Source organism: Thermobia domestica, chromosome 3, assembly GCF_964235325.1.
Source record: "Thermobia domestica chromosome 3, izTheDome1.hap1.1, whole genome shotgun sequence".
Taxonomy (NCBI): Eukaryota; Metazoa; Arthropoda; class Insecta; order Zygentoma; family Lepismatidae; genus Thermobia; species Thermobia domestica.
Window position 1 is genome coordinate 335,708,276 of NC_137456.1, and position 20,487 is coordinate 335,728,762.

The 20,487-nt window shown below is 35.8% G+C and overlaps 1 protein-coding gene across 1 annotated transcript; it reads right to left on the reverse strand.

The window, feature by feature from the left end:
* Positions 1 to 10,559: 10,559 nt before the first annotated feature.
* On the reverse strand, positions 10,560 to 20,451 carry LOC145681238 (uncharacterized). Its single transcript, XM_081752787.1, has 5 exons — positions 20,245 to 20,451; positions 18,627 to 18,851; positions 17,055 to 17,285; positions 15,225 to 15,464; positions 10,560 to 11,742 (listed from the first exon to the last, which is right to left on the reverse strand). The coding sequence occupies exons 3-5, from the start codon at positions 17,233 to 17,235 to the stop codon at positions 11,513 to 11,515; spliced, it is 651 nt and encodes a 216-aa protein (XP_081608913.1). The 5' UTR covers positions 17,236 to 17,285; positions 18,627 to 18,851; positions 20,245 to 20,451; the 3' UTR covers positions 10,560 to 11,512.
* Positions 20,452 to 20,487: the final 36 nt, after the last annotated feature.

The window sequence follows — 20,487 nt, forward strand, 5'->3', positions numbered from 1 at the left end:
TTATTCACTCTTTACCATTACACTCTACCGCCCAATAGTCCATTCCTACCCATCATCGAAGATTACATCACCGACTTGCACTCACCTTACATTCTTCCATCATATGTCGCACAGTAATCCTTCCGTCCTAACAGGGCTCCACATGTCTCCATTATATCCAGAGCAGCCCCTGGATAAGAAGATAACCTGCATTCGTCCGACTAACATTTCCCACATGTTGTATCGTCAATCGCACCTCACTCTCATCTCATCACATGATCATCATTTTCTATAGTATCGCTCATACATATATTAATTTGTATTGTATATATTAATTTGTATTGTATATATTAATTTGTTTTGTATATATTAATTTGTATTGTATATATTAATTTGTGTTTTATATCTTACTTCGTATTGTAATACTTCTCCTCAAATCCTGGCTCACTTTACGCTCCTAATGATTATGGTCAAAAGGCCATAATGACCATTATTGATTTGGATTTATGGAAATAAATATAAAAAAATTAATAAAACCCTCTATTAACCAACCACATGTACTGTAACGTGCCCAACTTCCTTCACTTCCTCATTCCGAATGAAGGGTGTAACCCATTGGGCGGGCGCTTGCCTCGGCTAGCAAAAAAAAAAAAAAAAAAAAAAAAAAAAAAAAGACAGATAATCACTTCAGAGATTTCTAACATTTTAAATTTTTTGGGGGGGGGTAGGAATGTTGGTTGTAGTCATTTCGGTGATTCCCAACCTTTCTAAAAGGAAGTAAGTTAAATATTATGGAAAGGAAATTCTAAATTTATAACGACTTAGAATTCCACTAATAATATTCTTATTAAAGGCCATAATGAGTCATACGCTAACTTGAAATCAATCTCCATTATGAAATTTTAAACAGGCATTCTATTTTTCTAATCAGAAAAGTTAATGCTACTGAAGAAATGGTTTTTAGAGTGTCTAACAGTCAAGAATAAAACGCAAGGAAATAAGAAATGAAACACCTTTTGATTTTTTCTCTTAAGTACGTTAATTCATGCAATGTAGGGCTAATATCGAAAAAGGAAGTAGTAGTAGATTCCTTCTATTTGCGGTTTCAGTAAACCTATTAGATTGGAGACTTAGTATATTCTTGGGATGCTTAATTCCTCACGTAAAACTGCTTCCCTTTATCTATTACCTATTTCATACTCCCTTTATTTATTACTTATTTCACTCTACAGCAATCACCATTAAAACTGGAAGTAATTAATTTCAGCCAGTTTCAGTAAAGAGGTCAGAGTAGAGATGGAATATATTCGTCGAATGCTTAACTGAAACCAGAAATCAGCTTCTGGCTATCTGTTACTGTTTTTGCTCAATAGGCATCAATGTTAAAATAATAATTGATTGATTTCTACCGCTGCCTGCAGTGCTATCAACTTTAGCGACAAATCGAAAAATCTAGGGGTTTTGGAGAGAGAAACACCGACAATTTTATTTTCTTTGCAAAAAAACTAATGAATTTCGAAGTATTGTTTGGACGTTAAATGTTCTTTGATGGTTTTTCGTTTTCTTTTTATAAAATTCCATATTACTAAATGAGCGATTGCTAAGAAATTATTAAATATAAAATGAAATCTTTTAGTTTAACGTCCCACGCTTACCCTCTTCAGGCTACAGGAGACGAATGATTAAGGAAAGTGATTGGTGGAATGAAAAATGTGAGAGAAAACCTGCGGATACAATGTTGCTCACCACAGACTTGTTTGGCCGGTGATAGAACCAATAGCCCCACGCACCTGAGGTAAGTCCTCTACCACGGCTTTACAGTGAACCTGTTAAAAAGTGAATATAACGTATGTGAATGATTATGTGAATGCCACGCGCATAATTCGGGAATGACCTGTGTAGTTTATGACATCGCCACCTGTGTACAGCATCTGATACAAATTCTGGAATTCTACTGGTGCTTCTTACAACTGACAACACAACCTCCAGGGTACGATAATGGTGTATCAGGGTAATTAACACTTGACAGTTCGGGACAGGGCGGAAAGCAAATTATTTGTGGATGGTTACTGTGTGTTCGTTTTCCAATCAGAAGAAGAAACTAGGACAGTGGTGGGCAAACTTTCGTAGATGACGGCCAAAGGGAAAGGAAAATCTTAGGCGGTCAGTATAATTTATGAAAATAAGAATGGCACATTTGATGTAACTCTTGTAATGTAAACCCTATTCATAACTGAAGTTTTTCATAAACTGGAACAAACTTGATTGATTTAATTTCCAGTTTCTACCCTTTCACTAGCTAGGCTATATGACACGCGGATCTACAGCTTAACGAGGGATTGGAACTATATAAGCTCCCGCCGGGAATAAAACCCAGGTTTCCCACGACAAAGGCACTTACGTTAAAAGCTTAGCTAGGAGGGAGCATTGGTTCGAACTTGGATGCACTAATTCTCAGAAATGAAGTTAAATGCTTATCTGCTGGTTTGTTTCTAATACAACTCTTTCGAAGAAACCCCTTTCTTTTCTTTATTCGTCAGATTAGGAATCATATCGAGAGTCATTCAGAGAAGTGCTTGTGACCCGCGAGTCATAGTTTGCTCGTTACTGAACTAGGGCATTTCTAATTATATCTAATTGCAGTGTGCACTGTACTACATAGTGCTGAGTAATTGACAAATTGACGTGACTAAAGTGTGCAATCTGTACGTTTTTTATTACCCTTAAAAGTGCTGTTTTCTTTTTTAAAAAAGGAATAGGTTGAGGTGAAGAAGGAGAAGTATGGAGGAGGAGACATTATTTGTTTGCAAATATGAATATGAGTTTATGAATATCAGTTGTTTTTATTCTTAATGATTATGTTTACTTTATGTTTACTTATGCATGTTTACTTTATGTTGTTTCGCAAAAGAGAGAAAGAAAGGAAAATTTCATTTTTAGGCGGGTAAAAAGAAATAATAACTGTTTCAGTGATCTCAGAACCTAATTAGCGACATTTTATCAACAAAAGTTGGCAATAGTGTCGTCTGATTTCAGTATTACCTCCATCAAACAACTTGATTCACAACTTTGAGTTTTCTCGTGGCTTAACGGTTAGTGTACATGCCCTTGTCCTGGGAGACCCGGGTTCGATTCTAGGCGAGATCTCATATACTTCGATTTCACGTTAAGTTGTGGATTCACGTCTCATATAGCCTCGCTGGTGAAAGGGACGCTCAACTTATAAACTCAGATCGATTACCAACTTTTGATCATCTGTATTCTGAGAAAATTTTGTGTTGATCCAGAAGATTGTTCTGGAGATTTTTTGTCTCCTGGATGCAGACGGACAGGGAGAATATGTGAAGAAGCTTTGCTAAACGAAACTCCTAAATAAAAGAAATAATAAATAAAACAAAGAAATAAAATACCAAGGAGGAACTATCAACTTCCGGAATGTTCCACACAAAATGTGTTCAGAACGAAGTTTTTCTAGAACTATCAGGCTCAGTATAAGGTGCTGGCAGAAAGGAGGTGTAGCCACAGCATTTCTATCAACAAACCATAATTGTTCTCGATTAAGAAAACACTCACAAACTGTTTCACATTCGTAGAAAGTCAAATAATCTTATTTTTGTATATTATTATTATTATCTTGTATTTAGTATGACACGGGAAATTCAGAAACCATATGCTACTTTTTGTTCTACAAATGGAGTTATATTACTTTAAAGATTGACATCACAATACCGAATGTACTAAGTTGGTGAAGGCCGTCTGGGAACAAGTCAGGGAAGGGGCACATTCCTGGACAACCTGCACCAAGATCTACCTATTATAGACTTTATTTCTCTGTGATAGAATGGAAAATAAACAAAATGTACTTAAAAAGTGCGTACGAGTTAATAAATGAAACACATCTAGGCTATTTCAATAAAAGATTGCATATATAAAAGTCTATAAATAATTAATAATGTTTTGTACATCACCTCTATAAACTTCGACCATCACTGTTAAAGTATTTATGAAATTATTTAATGTAAGAAAATAAGAAAAAAAATAGATTAAAAATTGTGTGCAATGTTTGAAACAAATGATATTTATTGAACTTCAAAAAATCGCATAATATTAATAATTTATAATTGAGTCACATTGTCGTTTCATTTTAATTGAGTTTTCTTGGTTTTCCCTTGGAATTTCTCTCAGAATTCTATCTAAATTCAAATCCCTAAAAATTTGCGATCCAATGGACAAAACTGCCAAACTGGTCAAAGTTTTTTTTTTTTTTTTTTTTGTGAATTGATGTTCTGAATTAAGTTTTTTTATCCCTTTCAAAACGGAAGAAAGTTGCTTTCTACAAGTGCCACATTCACTAGAATTGTGAATAAGCATGTTTTACAATACTTCTTGTGTGTATTTGCCAACCGAGAGTAGAATAGACACCAGTGTGGGGCCCGAGTCGAAGCAAGAGGTCTAAGTCTGTCCCCACATCACAGTTGGATCTAGAAGAATTCTGAGTATTGCATTGTACGTAAAAGAAGCAGGAAAAAAGGAAAAGAGCATAAAAAGTATTCAACTTGAGTTCTCGTTGAGAAGTACGTTGAGAAGAATGGGAAAACTTGGGTAACTGGAACTACAAACCAATATAAAACATTAGGAATGAAAGGAGTAAAACGTTATAATTTAAAACTTGTAATAGAAAAGTGTTAGCAGATTGTTCGAGAAGAAATTATACCGAGTGAAGTGCGATGAAAGGAAAACAAAGATGGCAGAGAAATATATAATTAATAGGTAGTGTTAATGATATCCGTGAAACGTGGGTTCTCTCCACCACAGCATGGCGCGTTCTCAGATTAGGGATTAGGGAGAACGTCTCTAGATACAGAGGTTAGCTGCGAATATACTTGAAAGCAGTTGGGGACAGACGACCAAGAGTGGTCCTCCAGCTTCGCGTTTGGCATGACGCTAAGCACCTCATTCTGTAGAAATGGCAGTTGTTCATAAAGATACACAAAAGCTTCGGACGGAGACTTATAACTTGGCACGATTAGTGATGGGTAAATTCCCGGTAAGATATTTTTCGGGAATGTTCCCGGGAAGATTCCCAAAATTTGGAATCTTCCGGGAATTTATATACAATCACAAAGAATATATACAATACATTCTATTACTATATAATGATTTCAGAATTGTTTCTTTTTATCACAGTATATTATTACTGTTGTCTCCAAAGGATTCTTTAAAATGTATATTTTGAACGGTATTATGTTATTTTATTAATATTTTATTATATTTAGAGAATACGCATAATTGTATATTTACTTACAATATACAAGTTAATGTGTGGAAAAGAATGGTATAGTAAGTCCACATACTATTACACCGCTAAACAGATTAAATTTATATGTAAGTGGATTTTCTAAACTTGACTCTACTACTAATATTATAAACATATTAAATTTTTAAATGTTATAAACAAATTAGGTTGGGTAACTGCCAGAAGACACATGTCTTTCTATTTTATCAACATTTACGCATACATATTTATGTTCAAAATATTTGCAAGATACTGACTTATCTTTATAATTTTGCACGTAACATTGCCACATACGATCTTTCGTTCTACCTATTTCTCGAAATTCGATGCGTTAATTCACATGTAAAAGAAGTCCCAGCACCTCTTCAGAAACTCGAGTCGTAGATAGGAGACAGGCCTACGTCTATTACTTGCGATGGTTCAGGGTGTATTTCTACTTCATCTCTATTTCTACATTATCTGTACATTACGTTACAAACTGGTTCCTTTTCATCATTTATAAATTAGTACTTTGATACTTTTTAGTGCAAATGGAAATGGAACTTAAAAATCATATTGTTAGTTATATAAAGTACAGTCAACGAATTTTATTTTTTAAACCTCTAATTTGTTTAACACCTAGAAGCAAATCATAATAAATGAAAATAAAGTAATTAGTCATATCTTTCTTATAATTTGGAAGATAAAGTAAAGAAATGGAAACAAATTTATTCCCGGGAATTTATACGCCAGGGAAAACCCCCGGGAATGTTCCCATTTTTTATTTTCCTTCCCACCAGTGGCGGATCTGTAAGGTAAAGGCTGGAAGGACCGGCTAGTACCCACACAATGATAGGTATATCGTATCATAAACTTTCAAAAATATATTAAAAAAAACTAACAGCACAGGATGTGCTAGGCACGTGCCATTTAGGTGTCCCAGCTAGTTTTAGATACCCGACACTTGGCACATATGATATTCATGTGTTAACTATTTACTTCAGCTACCTACAGGTGTAGGTGTTTGTTACACCTAATTGATATTTGCAACTATGTGCCACAAATATATCATTTATATACATGGTTTAGTTTCGCACTCTAACAGTGATTTGTTTTTGTCTTCACTTAGGACATGCATCTCTCATGTTCTAGGTACGTCCTTTAGGTACATACTATTATGTATAATAATATAAATATTATATAAAGTATCTATATTATGTATATTCTGGAATTGGAGATTCTATTCTCCGCTGAAGAAGAATAAATAAATAAACTTTATTAGAGGGAAACTGTCACCGATCATTTGAAAGTGAATATGGAAGAACCATGAATAAATTAAATAGACACTCGTCATTTTGTTATAAAATTACATGGCGAGTGGATTTTATCTGATCTCAAACGGTTATCGTCGAATATACGCGGCTAAAGGAGCACTCTGATTAGCCCAATTCAAATGACCACAAAAAAGTTTTCCCTCTACAAGCGACATTGGGTTCTTCGCCTCCGTGGCCAAGTCGGTAGAGCACGTGGCCAGTAATCCTAAGATTGGCGGTTCGCACCCCTCCTAGGGTAGCCCTACAGCTCTTTTTACTTGTTCTAAGTGTTCTTTAGACTCACCTTAATGTAAACACATTACGCATATAGGCGATTTAACATATTTTTGGGCAATAATTTTGTGGTTCATTGACGTTTACGGGATGGGGAACATAAGTAGAACATACTAAGCACATTCCCCAGATATGTCAGACTTGTGCCTAGAGGCAGACATAGACTGTGACTGAGACTTGCCATCCCTGTGATTTCTCTCTCAGAGGTACACTCATATCCAAAGTGATTGTCGCTTATCTATAACTGTCTTCTTGTAACAATATAATATGTTAATGATTTTGCAGGGTACTTTTAATACTGATACTATGTATATAATCGGGAAATGTATATTTGTGGCAAATTTCATAGCAAAAGAGTTATAAATACGAAAATTAGAATGAGTAAAACAAAATGTTGATAAAAGGACAAGAAAGTTTTATTTTCGTTCCATTGTTCTTCTTTACTGCTCTTTTGACATGACATTTGCGACACACATATTTTTGGCGATTATACACATACTAACAATATAAGAAACATCGGGCGAATTCGTTAGCAAATTATATTGCTACAACAACATATTTATAGACATGCGACAATAATTTTGGACATGAGTGTACATAAGGCACATACTGGACACATTCGCAGGTACGTGAGGGAACATGAAAGGCATATGCCTGCTATGTGATTGTGCTGCTAGGTTAATAGCTTAACTTATTTTGTCACTGAAAAAACTGGGGGGACCTAGAAACAGGAATCCAAAGTAGAGAACGGGTTCAGTTGGCTAAAAAAAGAAGTCAAAATGGAAATCTTTTCTGAACGCGGCATTGAATATCGGGGTTCCATAGACCACAGTGTTAGCTAGTTAGTTCAGTTAGTATTAATGATATAATCCCTACCTCAAGACGAAGATCCATAAGAATTATATAGGATGGAAACTTGTTAATAAATGGAAGCTTGTTAATAACTGCACATAATAAATGGAAGTTTTCTATTATAGTAGTCGCGCCGAGTCGCGATGCTTGACCTAGATCTGCCGATATCACCACCCAATAGAACGCGAGGGTGTGTTCCGGTTGTCAACCCCCACTCATCAAATTTTGTCAGTGCCGTCTCTCGCGCTAGACGGAAGACATCTTCCGAGAGTACAGAGTTGTAGGATTGGCGCCAAGTTTAGTTTTCTTAATTGCTTATGGTTGCGTTATATTTTTTGTTACTATTCGTGTTATTATTACCATTTTAGAACAATAGTAACAGTTGTTATTTTGTGCAATGTTATTATTGGCAATTTTAAGTGTTTTCGTGGGCCTCTGTGTATATGTGATATACGTGTATACTATTATACGCGAACTTGTTATTGGATTCGTTTATTCCCTCTTTCACCTTGTGTTCGTGTTCTGTTCTCGAGATATGCAATACAAGTGACATTAGATACAATACGAAGGTAATTCACAAGCAAAGGAGATATATTATATATAGTATTCTTCAGTTTTTAAAAAGAAGCCAAAATAGAAGCTTGTCTAATCAGCATAAACAAAGTGAAGGACAGACCTGCAAAAGCTATTGGGGTAAGCAGGAGCTCTGTTCAACTCATGGCAGGAGAGACAGAGGGTGCACAAGCTTCAGCAGGTGAAACATCCTTTCTTTCTCCAGGAGTTTCTCTAATCAGCATAAACAAAGTGAAGGAGAGAACTGCAGAAGCTTGTGGGGTAAGCAGGAGCTCTGTTCAACTCATAACTGGAGAGTAAAGGAAGCACAAGCTTCAGCAGGTGAAATGTCCTTATGGTTAGTTAGTTAGTTTTGTTAATGTTAATGATATAATCCCTGCATCCAGACGAAGATCTAAGGATCATATTACTTTATATGGAAAGTTCAATAAATGCAGCAAGTGACCTAACAATAATGGAGGAAACCGTAACTAATAGTACTGATAGAGATAGAAATGGTATAATAACAGCTTTGAATTCAAGTAGCTTTCAATTTATCTAACGATTTTCATGTAAATTTAGCTCGCGAATACCTACATTCTTTGTTCTACTTCTCCCACTTAATTTTTACATGGACGCCCATGACATAAAAAAAAACTTTAAAATCTGTTTGAACTGACCCCAGTAGCACAGTTGATGGGCCGTTGTCGATCAACATGGGAATTTTTGGTGGGATCGATGTCGCTGTCGATGACGATCGATGCAGAATGGCAAACATTTTTTCGACATTGGCCAATATCGGCAAATCTATGTCGATCGACATCGGCGTCGATGTTGATCTATGTGGGTCCCATGTGGATTCTTCCAGATCAATGTTGGCCCCACATTAATCCATGTAGCCCCATCTAGATCTGCCTTATATCAACATAATCGATCTTGGTCCCTGGTTGAACAATACCGGCCTATGTGGGATCAATGTCGGCCCATCTAGATCTGCCCCATACCCACATCGTCGTTCGAGCTCCCTAGTTGACCTATGTGGGATCTATGTTGAACCACCCAGATCTTCCCTGAACCCATATCTTCGTTCTAGCTCCCATAGTTGATCGATGTGGATCTATGTGGGATCCATGTCGGCCCATCTAGACCTTCTTTATACCCACATCGTCGTTCTAGCTCCCTGGTTGACCGATGTGAAATCTATGTTGAACCACCCAGATCTTCTCCATACCCACATCGTCGTTCTAGCTCCCATGCTTAATCGATGTAGCTCTATATGTTCCTTGTAAAAAGAACGGAGCTATTCAAATGTATTTGAATCGCCCAGTACTTTTCACAAGGAACATAGAATAGGCGACATTTCTGATCTTCCAGCTTCTATACACAATTGCGAAACGTACGAGCTCAGCCTATTTCTTTTCACACTAAATGATTAAATATGAAAGTTTTATTCAAACCTGAGTGCGGATATGTTCTTTTGTATTGCATGTTGTAGATCTGGGTTGGACCCATATAGAGCTACATCGGTTAACCATGGAAGCTAAAATGACAATGTGGGTATGGGGAAGATCTGGGTGGGAGATCCCACCCACATCGGTAAACCAGATGTGACCATATAATTTTTACAGATTTAACACCAGATGGATATGTCAACATATCAGATTTGAATAGGGCCATGTACTGCATCTCTGGCGCGCGCTACATGCTTGTCTACCATTTTGGATTCAAGTTATGTTTTTCTAATGAAAATAGAAGAAAATGACATCGGATACATCAGACATTTTTTCAAAATGTCACTGGTGCAAGTAGTTTTGCCGCACTTCTATCTATGGCGGATCCAAGAGGGCGGTCGGACATTTAGCGTGTTTCAGAGATGCAGTATTTAGACTAAACAAAACAGTATATAATAAAAACATTTTCAGATTGAAGTATTCACATTTTTATTTTTTTAAAATAATTAAAATAAAATTTACACAAAACATATTCCCTAACTTTTTTTTTTCGTGAACTTCACTCATTGCATAGAGGTATATATTGTACAATTGTTTTGCTGTTTCCAACTTAACGAATGGAAATAAATACTTTTAAACACGTAACTTATTATCATTAATATAGAAACAACATAAAAAATGAGTGAATCTTCTCTTGCATCAACTTAATAGTTACCAAACGTTGACACTGTCTTCACCATTTTATTTCATTCCATATGAAGAGTTCGCAGGAAGGACTATGAAGGGCACGTTTTAAAATGCTCAGAAAATTCTTTCTCAGTACCAAAATGTATAATTAAGATGGTGAAAACACGTCGTAATTCGCTCACGTGTACATTCGCGAGTGGACTACGCCCTATTTTCACCAACTATTTTGCATCTTTTGGTGTGGAGAAAATATTTTTTGAGCATATTCAAAATGTGACCTTCACTGTTCTTAACGCGTACTCTTCATATACATCATTGTTTCCTTCCACTGAAGAAGGAACCAGCTCTTGTTCCGCAACGTGTGGAAACTATTTAGTTTATTCAAAAAAGGGTTCACTGATAAGTGGCCATTTTCCTGACCCTTATGTCAATATATCATATGTATAATAAAATTAAACACGTAAAAATCATATACACTCTACGTCAACGAAAGCCACTGTAAATAAATTTATTTCAAACATCGAATTTTTCCGCTACACATCCCGACTAGGGAAACTAATATATAATCAAAGAAACTATGCAGATAATATTTATCTTTCTACTTAACCTGAAATAATTTAGAGAAAATTTAGGAAGTTCTTTTCTTCTGTAAATTATTAGTTTCCCATAAATTTTAACTTCTCAAAAGTTTTTTTTTTTAAATCCCACTGTAAAATATCCGTTAATTCGCACACTGGTCTGTAGTGTGGACTCATCCCTTACACTTACACAGACAGCACGGAAGTTCGGAAAGCTCATTATATTCAGTAAAATATGGATGCCACTATAAAGTTTTAATTTGGATAGGTTCTTTGCAGTAAAATACAACATAAAACTTATAAAAATGTATCACTAGGAAATATTTCTGCAAATTAGCGAACTGAAAGTTACTGTGATAAATTAAAAAAAAAAAACTATTAATAACGGTTACTTTCATGAAGTTTATAATTCTCTTGTACTTTAACATATTATTGTCTACTATTTTATTTACAATAAGACATTTCGTTCATATAAGTTTGTTTATATCAGACACGCTGCTGAGGGTTGATCACAACTAGCCGCGGGACCGATCACCCCACGGCTTTCCCTTCGGGGTGACTCTGCAAGGTGAATTCAAGTGGTCCTTGGACTCTTGCGGGTTCCCCGCGAAACGACTGTGCATCTTCCCCTAAGTCTTGAGCCTGTTCTCTTCTCCGATTACATCTGTAGCCATCCCAATCTCGCGAACCACTTAAGACTTTCCCAATCCGTCGGACAATGTCGCTAGTTTGTATATCAGGAAATCGGAGTTGTACTGCTCCTGAAGAAGAAAAAATTGTAAAAACTCAATGCAATAATACTGTATCACCAGAAGGGACTACACATTTAAATAGCAAATGTCATCATTGAGAAATAACAGATTAATTTTGAAGTTACATAAATAAAATTCGAACGAAAATATAACTTTCTCCTAAAATACAAAGAAACCTTTTATACATTGCACAAAAAACATCCATTGTACGCATGAGCGCATTATTACGTGCCCGAAAGGCTAATCTAACAGGACATTGTCGTTCGGTGTCAAACAGAGGAAGTAGGGAGTGGAAAACGATATGTGGATGGCTCAGAATATCCACTCGTTTCAAGTCAAAAATTAAAAATTTACTTGCACGGTGCGATTAACAGAAAATTACAACTTCTTTCAGAGGCAAAAACAAGGAAAGCAATGATTTTATTTACCTGCGAATAACAGCGTTACCAATGCGTTAAAATGTCTACAAATGCCAAAAAACTCTAATTTTCTTAGTTTCATTTTTCTAGATTAACACATATTGGTCTCTGAACCCTCGATATATGACAGAAAAAAAATCTCCAAACACGAACTGCAGTAATAGAAACTGATGAATGAATATGACAAGGAACGCGTATAGCATAGCAGATACGGATCCATATGAAAGGAGAGTATCTAACGTATTATTGAATTATGTTTTGTCCTCTAGAATGACCTTTTACTCTGATGGTGATTCAAATTTTTTTTCATATTCCTGTAGTAAAATGATCACAACGAACAATAACACTTCCAATTCCCTTACTACATATTGTTAAGGAATTCGATTCGATCCGAAGAGGAACTTGTCCTCGTAACTCTGGTATTGTTTGGGAGATATTACCGCAAGCTTTACTTTTACTAGGATAATGCGAGAATGGCACCTAAACAAAGGATTTCACTGGTAGTAATCCCCCTCCAAGATTCCTAAAAATATATACTAAAAAACGCCATACATCCGAAAGATGAAATTAGACTCTAGTATATATATATAACAAAATTCTTTAGGAACTCAGATCCTACACAGGCGAATCAGCGACACCATCGCGAATGGGGCTTTTCCTCAGTCTCATCCGTAAACGGCAGAATGTTAGGACCTAAAATTATTAGGGGCCCCGAACTACATCGTGGCGTGAATCTAGTGCACATATCTTGAAGTGAGGTCACTTTACTACCTGTTTAAACCATTCCATATTCGTCGCACGACAAAAATCGAAGGATAAATGTGTTGTTTCGACTTCATTAGACTTTTGTACGACGCATAGAAATTATATTTACAGTAAAACTTCTAACGGACATCTCAAAATAACGGACAGTTTTCAATTTCCTGGCAGAAATACATTGGGTGGAATGTGAAAATTACTTCTGAATAGCTGACATTCTCAATAACGGACGCGGATACTGAAAACTATTCCCCAGCGTCTATGTAGAACTTCCAACTAACGGACAGCCTGAAATAAAACTTTGTTATTTTCTTGAATTTCAAGCAATAATAGGCAGGATCGTTAATGTACCGCGCATTGTTGGATGTGATAATTGAACGCAAATGTCTCCATTTATTTGTTTTCGACATGCATTTAGTTTAGTATCCATTTTCAGCAAAAGTTTATTTAATCTTTGTCTGTTTGCCTTGCTGCAAGTTGTTAATTTCGAAGAGAAAGAGTATTTTGTCCGAACATAATACCATAGGAAAAAAAAACACTGTATTAGCTCATTATTAAACAGAAAGACATTTTGCCTACGTTATGTTGCTTATACGAGTAGTACGTTAAGTTTATACTGTAGATTTTTTTAAAAAATAATTCTTCTGTCAGTGTCGTTCGATCCCTAATCGTAATCAAATGCACAGGAACAGGCTGATTTAAATCATTGTATAACCATGTCGTACGTCGACATGCTGAGATCGAGAATTGCTGAGATCGTATTGCCCGTTTGTCTTACAAGTTCGCTTCCTGCAAAACCGTGACATCATCATAGTCACTGATTCCGCTTACCAAGGTGGAGATGGGTGCTAGAGAACTTCAAAGAAAGTATCCAGGACTTCCCGAATTCCCGAAAGGTGAAGGGACTTCTCAATTATTTGCAAAGCGAAGGCTTGGAGAATCCATGCACCTGTGGAAGTTGCCCTTAAACACTTAATTTTTATGAGAACCCGCGGATGGTTGGAAAGGTTGTAGAAGATGGTACCGGTATTGCCAAACAAGGCATAACTGTAGACATGTCTACGACACGAGGAAACCGTAAACCATCCTACCTTATGATTTTGTTGTTGAAACACGAAGGTGCTATACAGTGAAAGCAAGATTTTCGAACTAGTATTGGATTGCATTATTATTGGTAGTAGTAGTAGTAGTATTTAAGATCCAATATGGACACCTAAATTATAAGTCCTAAGAATTCACAGTCCAAACTGCTAACGCTAGAGAAATAGTTGATTCGATTTTATTTTATTTGAAACTGCATTATTAAGAATACGTCACAATCAGCTTTAGATTAAAAAATAAATAAAATACATAAAAATAAAAAATACGTCATCTCCAATCCAGTTTGGCTGATGTACACTCATGTCCAAAATTATTGTCGCATGTCTATAAATGTTGTTGTAGGAATATAATTTGATAACGCATTCGCCCGGTATTTCTTATAATGCTAGTATGTGTATAATCGGCAAAGACATGTATGTGGCAAACTTCATGTCAAAAGAGCATTAAATAAGAACAATAAAACGAAAATAAAACTTTCTTGTCCATTTAGCAACATTTTGTTTTACTCATTCTAATTTTCGTTTACCTCAAATATACGTTTTCCGATTATACACATAGTATTAAAAGTACCCTGCAAAATCATTATCAAATTATATTCTTACAAGAAGACAGTTATAGATATGCGACAATTATTTTGGACATGAGTGTACATGTACGCAGCAATATATTATAGGCTCATGACATATCTCATAAAAGAAGTCATACCTGTTCTATATAAAAATGTATGTTAAAAGAATGTGCATTGCGTGCGAAAGGACTCTTCAAAGGCACCGAAAAGCCGAAGTGTAAGTCATTGTTGGCTTACCATCACCTTGTAAAATTAATTTTGTATGCATTGCTGAATTTTGAAACATGCATTTTTGCAATAGAACACCAACGACTTCCTTTATGAGATATGAAGCTGCACTCTCTACGTTGGTTGGACAGTGTTTGAATTTTAGGCTTCTGAAATTTATTTTCCCACGCTTTCGACGGCCTGCATCTCCCAACCTATTGATCGGTATGCACATGTCACAAAGCATATTCTTGTTTCCATGTCAGGTACCCACCCCTACATTGTTTGGTACGCATTAATTTAACAACCTGTACATCCGAAAAAGCATCTGGCCACACGAGATCTATTTTTAAAGAATAAAAGTTTTCTTTTTAAACAATACCTGAAGGATATTTACAAATACTTCGTGTCAATACGAACTTAAGAATACCACTCACCAATTTTGAAGCCATCTCTCTGTCTTAAATCTTCTTCTAAATTATGAACCACAGACAAACTGCGTAAAGGGAGCTTGTCAGCTAGCAGGTTTGCATTTTCTATAGATTGCAAAGCTTCTTTACCACTACAGGGAACTTGGTGCAGCTCATATATTTTGGCTTCCATTTTATCAACTTTACATTTGAGATGTTTCATATCTAGCTGGATTCTCTGCAGTAACTGGAATATTTTTTCAACGGCTGAAATATCAAAAGAAAGAAAAAAATACTAAATTAATACAAGACCAAGGAGGCAATGGTACACATTGTTTGAAATATTTTTTATTCTACCTTAAGATCGTGTGTGCCGCAACTACCATTAACAAAAGTCATCTAGGTTCTGACCGGCACATATCTCATATTGACCCTGAATTCGATACCCACAGCAACATACGGGATGAATTTTAAATCACATATTGATAAAGCTTCATAATTAATGCATAAGCAGTTTTATTTTTATTTTTTATTTTTTTTAAAGTCTATTGCAAGAAAATTACTAATTGCTGTTTGAGGGCTTTCCTAATCATTACACCACATTCGGGTCAATTTTATATGTCTGTAGAGCATTTCAAGTGTCCTAATGGAATAAAATAGCCTGCTCGTGTCAATATCTAGGCATTCTACCGTCTTCTGCTGAGAAAGGTTACTGCAAAAACTCCTGTTGCGAGAGAATGCAGTTACATTTGATATTTCAACTTTCAAATTAATGTAGTATAAGAATGATATGCTCCAATGTTTCTCTGCAGAACCTCCGTATATGGAACAATGTCTAAATATCGATACTAGCAGAGTAACGGTTTCAAATGGGGTGCGAGGAATGCTTAACATTCAAAGAACGTTGATCGCGTCTCTGTGGTGTGGCAATTATGACACCTGAACGGAATTTGCCTAATTTGGGTTCGTTTGAATCTCAGCCAGAGCAACAATAAAAACTTAAGTGTGTGTTGGTAAGCAAGCGAAGAAACCAGAAGCGCCACGAGAGGGCATATCGGTGTGTCGACTTGTCTGCTACCTGCCAATTTTGTCTGCTACCTGCGCACAGGCAGTAAGAAAAAACAAATGACTAACAAGACGATGTTTTGTACAAAAATATAAATTTTTCTGTTTCATGGTACAAACTTTATATCGTCAACCCGTCGGTTTAGCATTCAAAAGGTTGGGAGTTTAATCGCTCCTAACATACGCTTGCCCACAAGCCTCCTCTAATATGGAACAGAATAGTTCCAAAGCAACCATTCCAACAGGATGCGCTGCAAAACAAAATGTGATAAAACTAGAATTACAGATTATATGTTCTGAATTTTAAAGCCAAGAAGTACTTCCATTACGAAAGGAACGCCGGATCTAGAAATACTTTCGGAGATCTTAAACACTAAAGGTTTCACTGTAAAAAGTAAATCTTAGTATGATATATATGTTTTAAAATGTAATTAGTACGAAATTTATATTAGTTACACAAAAATCTATTTTTGAGGAAGAGAAGGGTTCGGACCCCCCCTTCCTTCGCACGGCTTGGAACATAACAATTTCAATTTCCAAGCATAAGTTTTACCATAATTTCGTTTTTCATTAACAAAAATTGGTGATAATCTCGGAGACTACTAGGTCAAGGCGGCCACACTAAGTGGTCGGAGAATATCGATGCATTGACTACGTGCTGCCACACTCTCGAGCTAGCAGGGTTCAAAATGTCTCTAAAGAAGCAATATAGTCTTCATTTTGTTTGGTTATTTAATAATGACGACACACGTAAGTAAGCTTAGCAATACAGTTTAATCTTTGGATACTTACTACTGCCAATTCCTAAACGAGCTGATGTGAAGGTACTGTCTGTATCTGCACATGAAGTAGTGGCAACTGACAACGCTGACATTCTGCATGGAGTTTGGATTTGGGAGTGGGATGGTAAAGGTCCATTTGGACTTTTACGATGTGATGCAGACGAGCAACCTCCGTTTGAATTGTGCACCATAGATGATACGTTTACCTCCGCAATTCCTCCTATAGATACTCCAAGCGACTCTGAAAGCAAGTGATGAAATTATACAAACATCCAGTTTTTACTAGACTGTTAGGTACACAATAAGCAGGTGACAACTTATGGTTTTAAAAGCATGTTTAAAATGTTACAATGATTACATCGAGTATTCTATCTGTAGGGGGATGGCTGGAACTTTCTCCTCTCTGTTTCTCGAAATACCTCTCAACCTTGGATATGGTGGAAATAAACCCCACTTTTTTGAGCTATTGATGAATTCATCCCCCTCTCCGGAAATCGCAGAAATCATACACTGATTACATTAACTCACAACGTTAAAAGATACTAACGCTGTTTATCTGCTTGTTTGATCTTGTCCTAAATAGACTCCATATCATAATTAAATGAATATTTAATGTGTACGTTATTTTTTCATTTATTTATTTATTGATGTATACTCATAATAGAGCCAATTTAACGACACAGTTTGCATTACGAGCCCGGTTTTTCTGTAGTTAACAATCATGAGAAGATAGCATTTATCCGATAAAAGGCGAAAGTATTAACAACCTCGTTAAAAAAAGAAGAAAAACAACTAGCAAGCCTTTCATAGAAATAAATTACTTGAGACTAGATCTGAGTCTGAATGATTTGTTACGTAAGACTTGCTTGAACATAGCAAGTAGCCAATTTTGGACTCCAAATTGAAAAACTTGTTTATAAAAATAAACAAACTAGACATCTTATTTTTAGTTGTTAGGGCTTCTCACTCCAAGCTTGTTGTACACATTACAACAACTACTCTGTACATCTAACGAATAAATTGTTTCCAACAGGTTCATAAAACATTGTAGGTTACTTCTATCTGTCTACTATTTCAGCCAGCCTTACTTTTGAATGTTTTTCAGACGAAGTAGCAATAAACTTTCTCCAAAATAGTATATAGTTTCACATTTAAGTAACGTCTGCACTGGCATAGAATACGAAAGAACACTGTTTCTTTCAGGCCTGTTTCCCCCCCCCCCCCGGACGAAATGGTTAAAACGTACTGGAATAGAACCAGCAGAGGGAAATATATGGTTTCAGCCCCTCCGAATACTAAGAGTAACCCCCGGAACATTTTTTTCTGAAACAAACACTGCGAAAGAAGGTGAACTCCCTGGCAATAAAGAATCGCCCACGAAATCTTGATAATTTTAACTTTCACACATTTAAAAAAATATATATATTTTAAACGCGATTCAATACATAGTCCTATGAAACAAATCAGCTACGAGCTAAACTTTTAATTTGCTTTGAAATTACTATCAAGAGAGATATATATGAGGAGACAAGCAGTGTTCTTGAACGAAATTATGAATATAAAATATATTTAGCATAATTACCTTTCCGAATAGGTGCTGGGGGACTTGGAACACTACATTCGTTAAAAGTTTCATATGGTCTTCTCTTAGTTTCTGGATATGAGTCATCATTGTCCTCTTCAGACAAATATCTTTGTGGCTTTCTGCGACATCTTCTTGAATAAATTTCTTCGTCAGAAGAATCACTACTAACGTTTGAAGTCAGTAAAGCTTTGTCAGCCTTTGCTGCAGCTTTTTGAAATGAATCTGAAATGTTAAAAAATGCATATATTCTACAGTTACTGATAAGGGAAAGTAGCTGCGAAATTATTCTTGGCATGAAAACCATACACGAAAGAAAGCAACATGGTTATGGATACCCTCAGTTGTGATTTCTTTGCTAACTGTAAAACAATAAATATTAGAATATCCCAAATAAAACAAATCTGTTTACGAACTAAATACTCTTGTTTATGTAAAGTTATTCACGACTGAAATTCGAGAGTAAGAAAGCCTGTAACAGAACTAAGAATAGAAGGCCTAAGAATACTAGCATTTTTATTTTATTTATTTATTTTTTAACTTTATTTAACGTACCTTTGACATTTTCTGCTCACGATAAGATAGTGCAAGGCTGGATTTGGAGAGAGTTATACAGACCTTGTCTTTAAAGTACTATATTCAGCATTTGCCTGATTTGACTGAGTATAAGATCCCGGAAAAGTCTCTAGCATAGTTAGACACAAACACACACACACACACACACACACACACACACACACACACACAAACACACAAAAAGAAAAAATTCTTCTTATTTCCCTGACTGGAGCTGCTACTTTTCCCTGACTTCTTTATTTTCTTCCATATACTATTTACTTTATTTAACGTTATTTCAAAACACTTTAAGAATCCTACAAGAAACGTCATGGATTTTAAAAGCTAATTTAGTATATAAGGTCCTAACATAAAAAGTTCATTTTAGGTCATACAAATATATATCAACTCATACCTCATACCAACTTGTAATGTAAAGAGGACACCGTTTTTTCTTTTTTCTTCAATAAGACTGTATTGCAGCAATGTATTAAAATGGAAGACATTTTTAAAGCATGTTTGTCACGAAACAACTGGTGACAGGAAGCTATGAATTTAAACAAGCTTACTTTATATGAGTTTTATTTACCAACTAAGCTTCTCGAACTGTAGTCACAAGTATACAAATTACAATGGAATTAAACCTTTAAACTTTTCCTTGTTTTGACGAAAATATCCTCACAAATTTCGACCTATAGCGCTGGAGCGTCGAACAGGTCAGTTCACCGTTAGTAACCGTTATAAATGAATAAAACAGGAGCAAACGTAATCCGAAACAACCTCTTGCAATTTCCCTGGCATTTATGTTTATCTCTTGTTTCCCTGATTTTCCAGAATGCGGACATGGTGTCTAATCAGGATGACCAGCCACCGGGCTGAAATCTACGACCTACCAAATACTAAGATAACGCGCTACCAATTGAATCACGGCTGCTCCGTATCACAGATCTTGCATTTTAATGCAGAAAATAGTGAAATAATATTACATTTTGACTCAAAATTGAGGTATAAATACTCAAAAACACAACGAGACAGATAAAAAGAAAATACAAATAGTACTCACTGGATTGTCCATAGATTTTTATGTTCACAACTGTCCAATCCGCAGATGGCTCCTTACAGTCCCTGATCAAATTTTGAATACGCCTAACGGATGATGTTTTAGGCCAAAGGCATTCATTTTCGTTTTTAAGCCATTTACTAGGTATAACTTCTAATGCTCCGTCCTCGTCAGTGAAAGCTGCTACGCAAAACTTTTTTTCTTCCTGAGGTCATGTTGATTCTGTCTACAGATATGCTCTTTAAA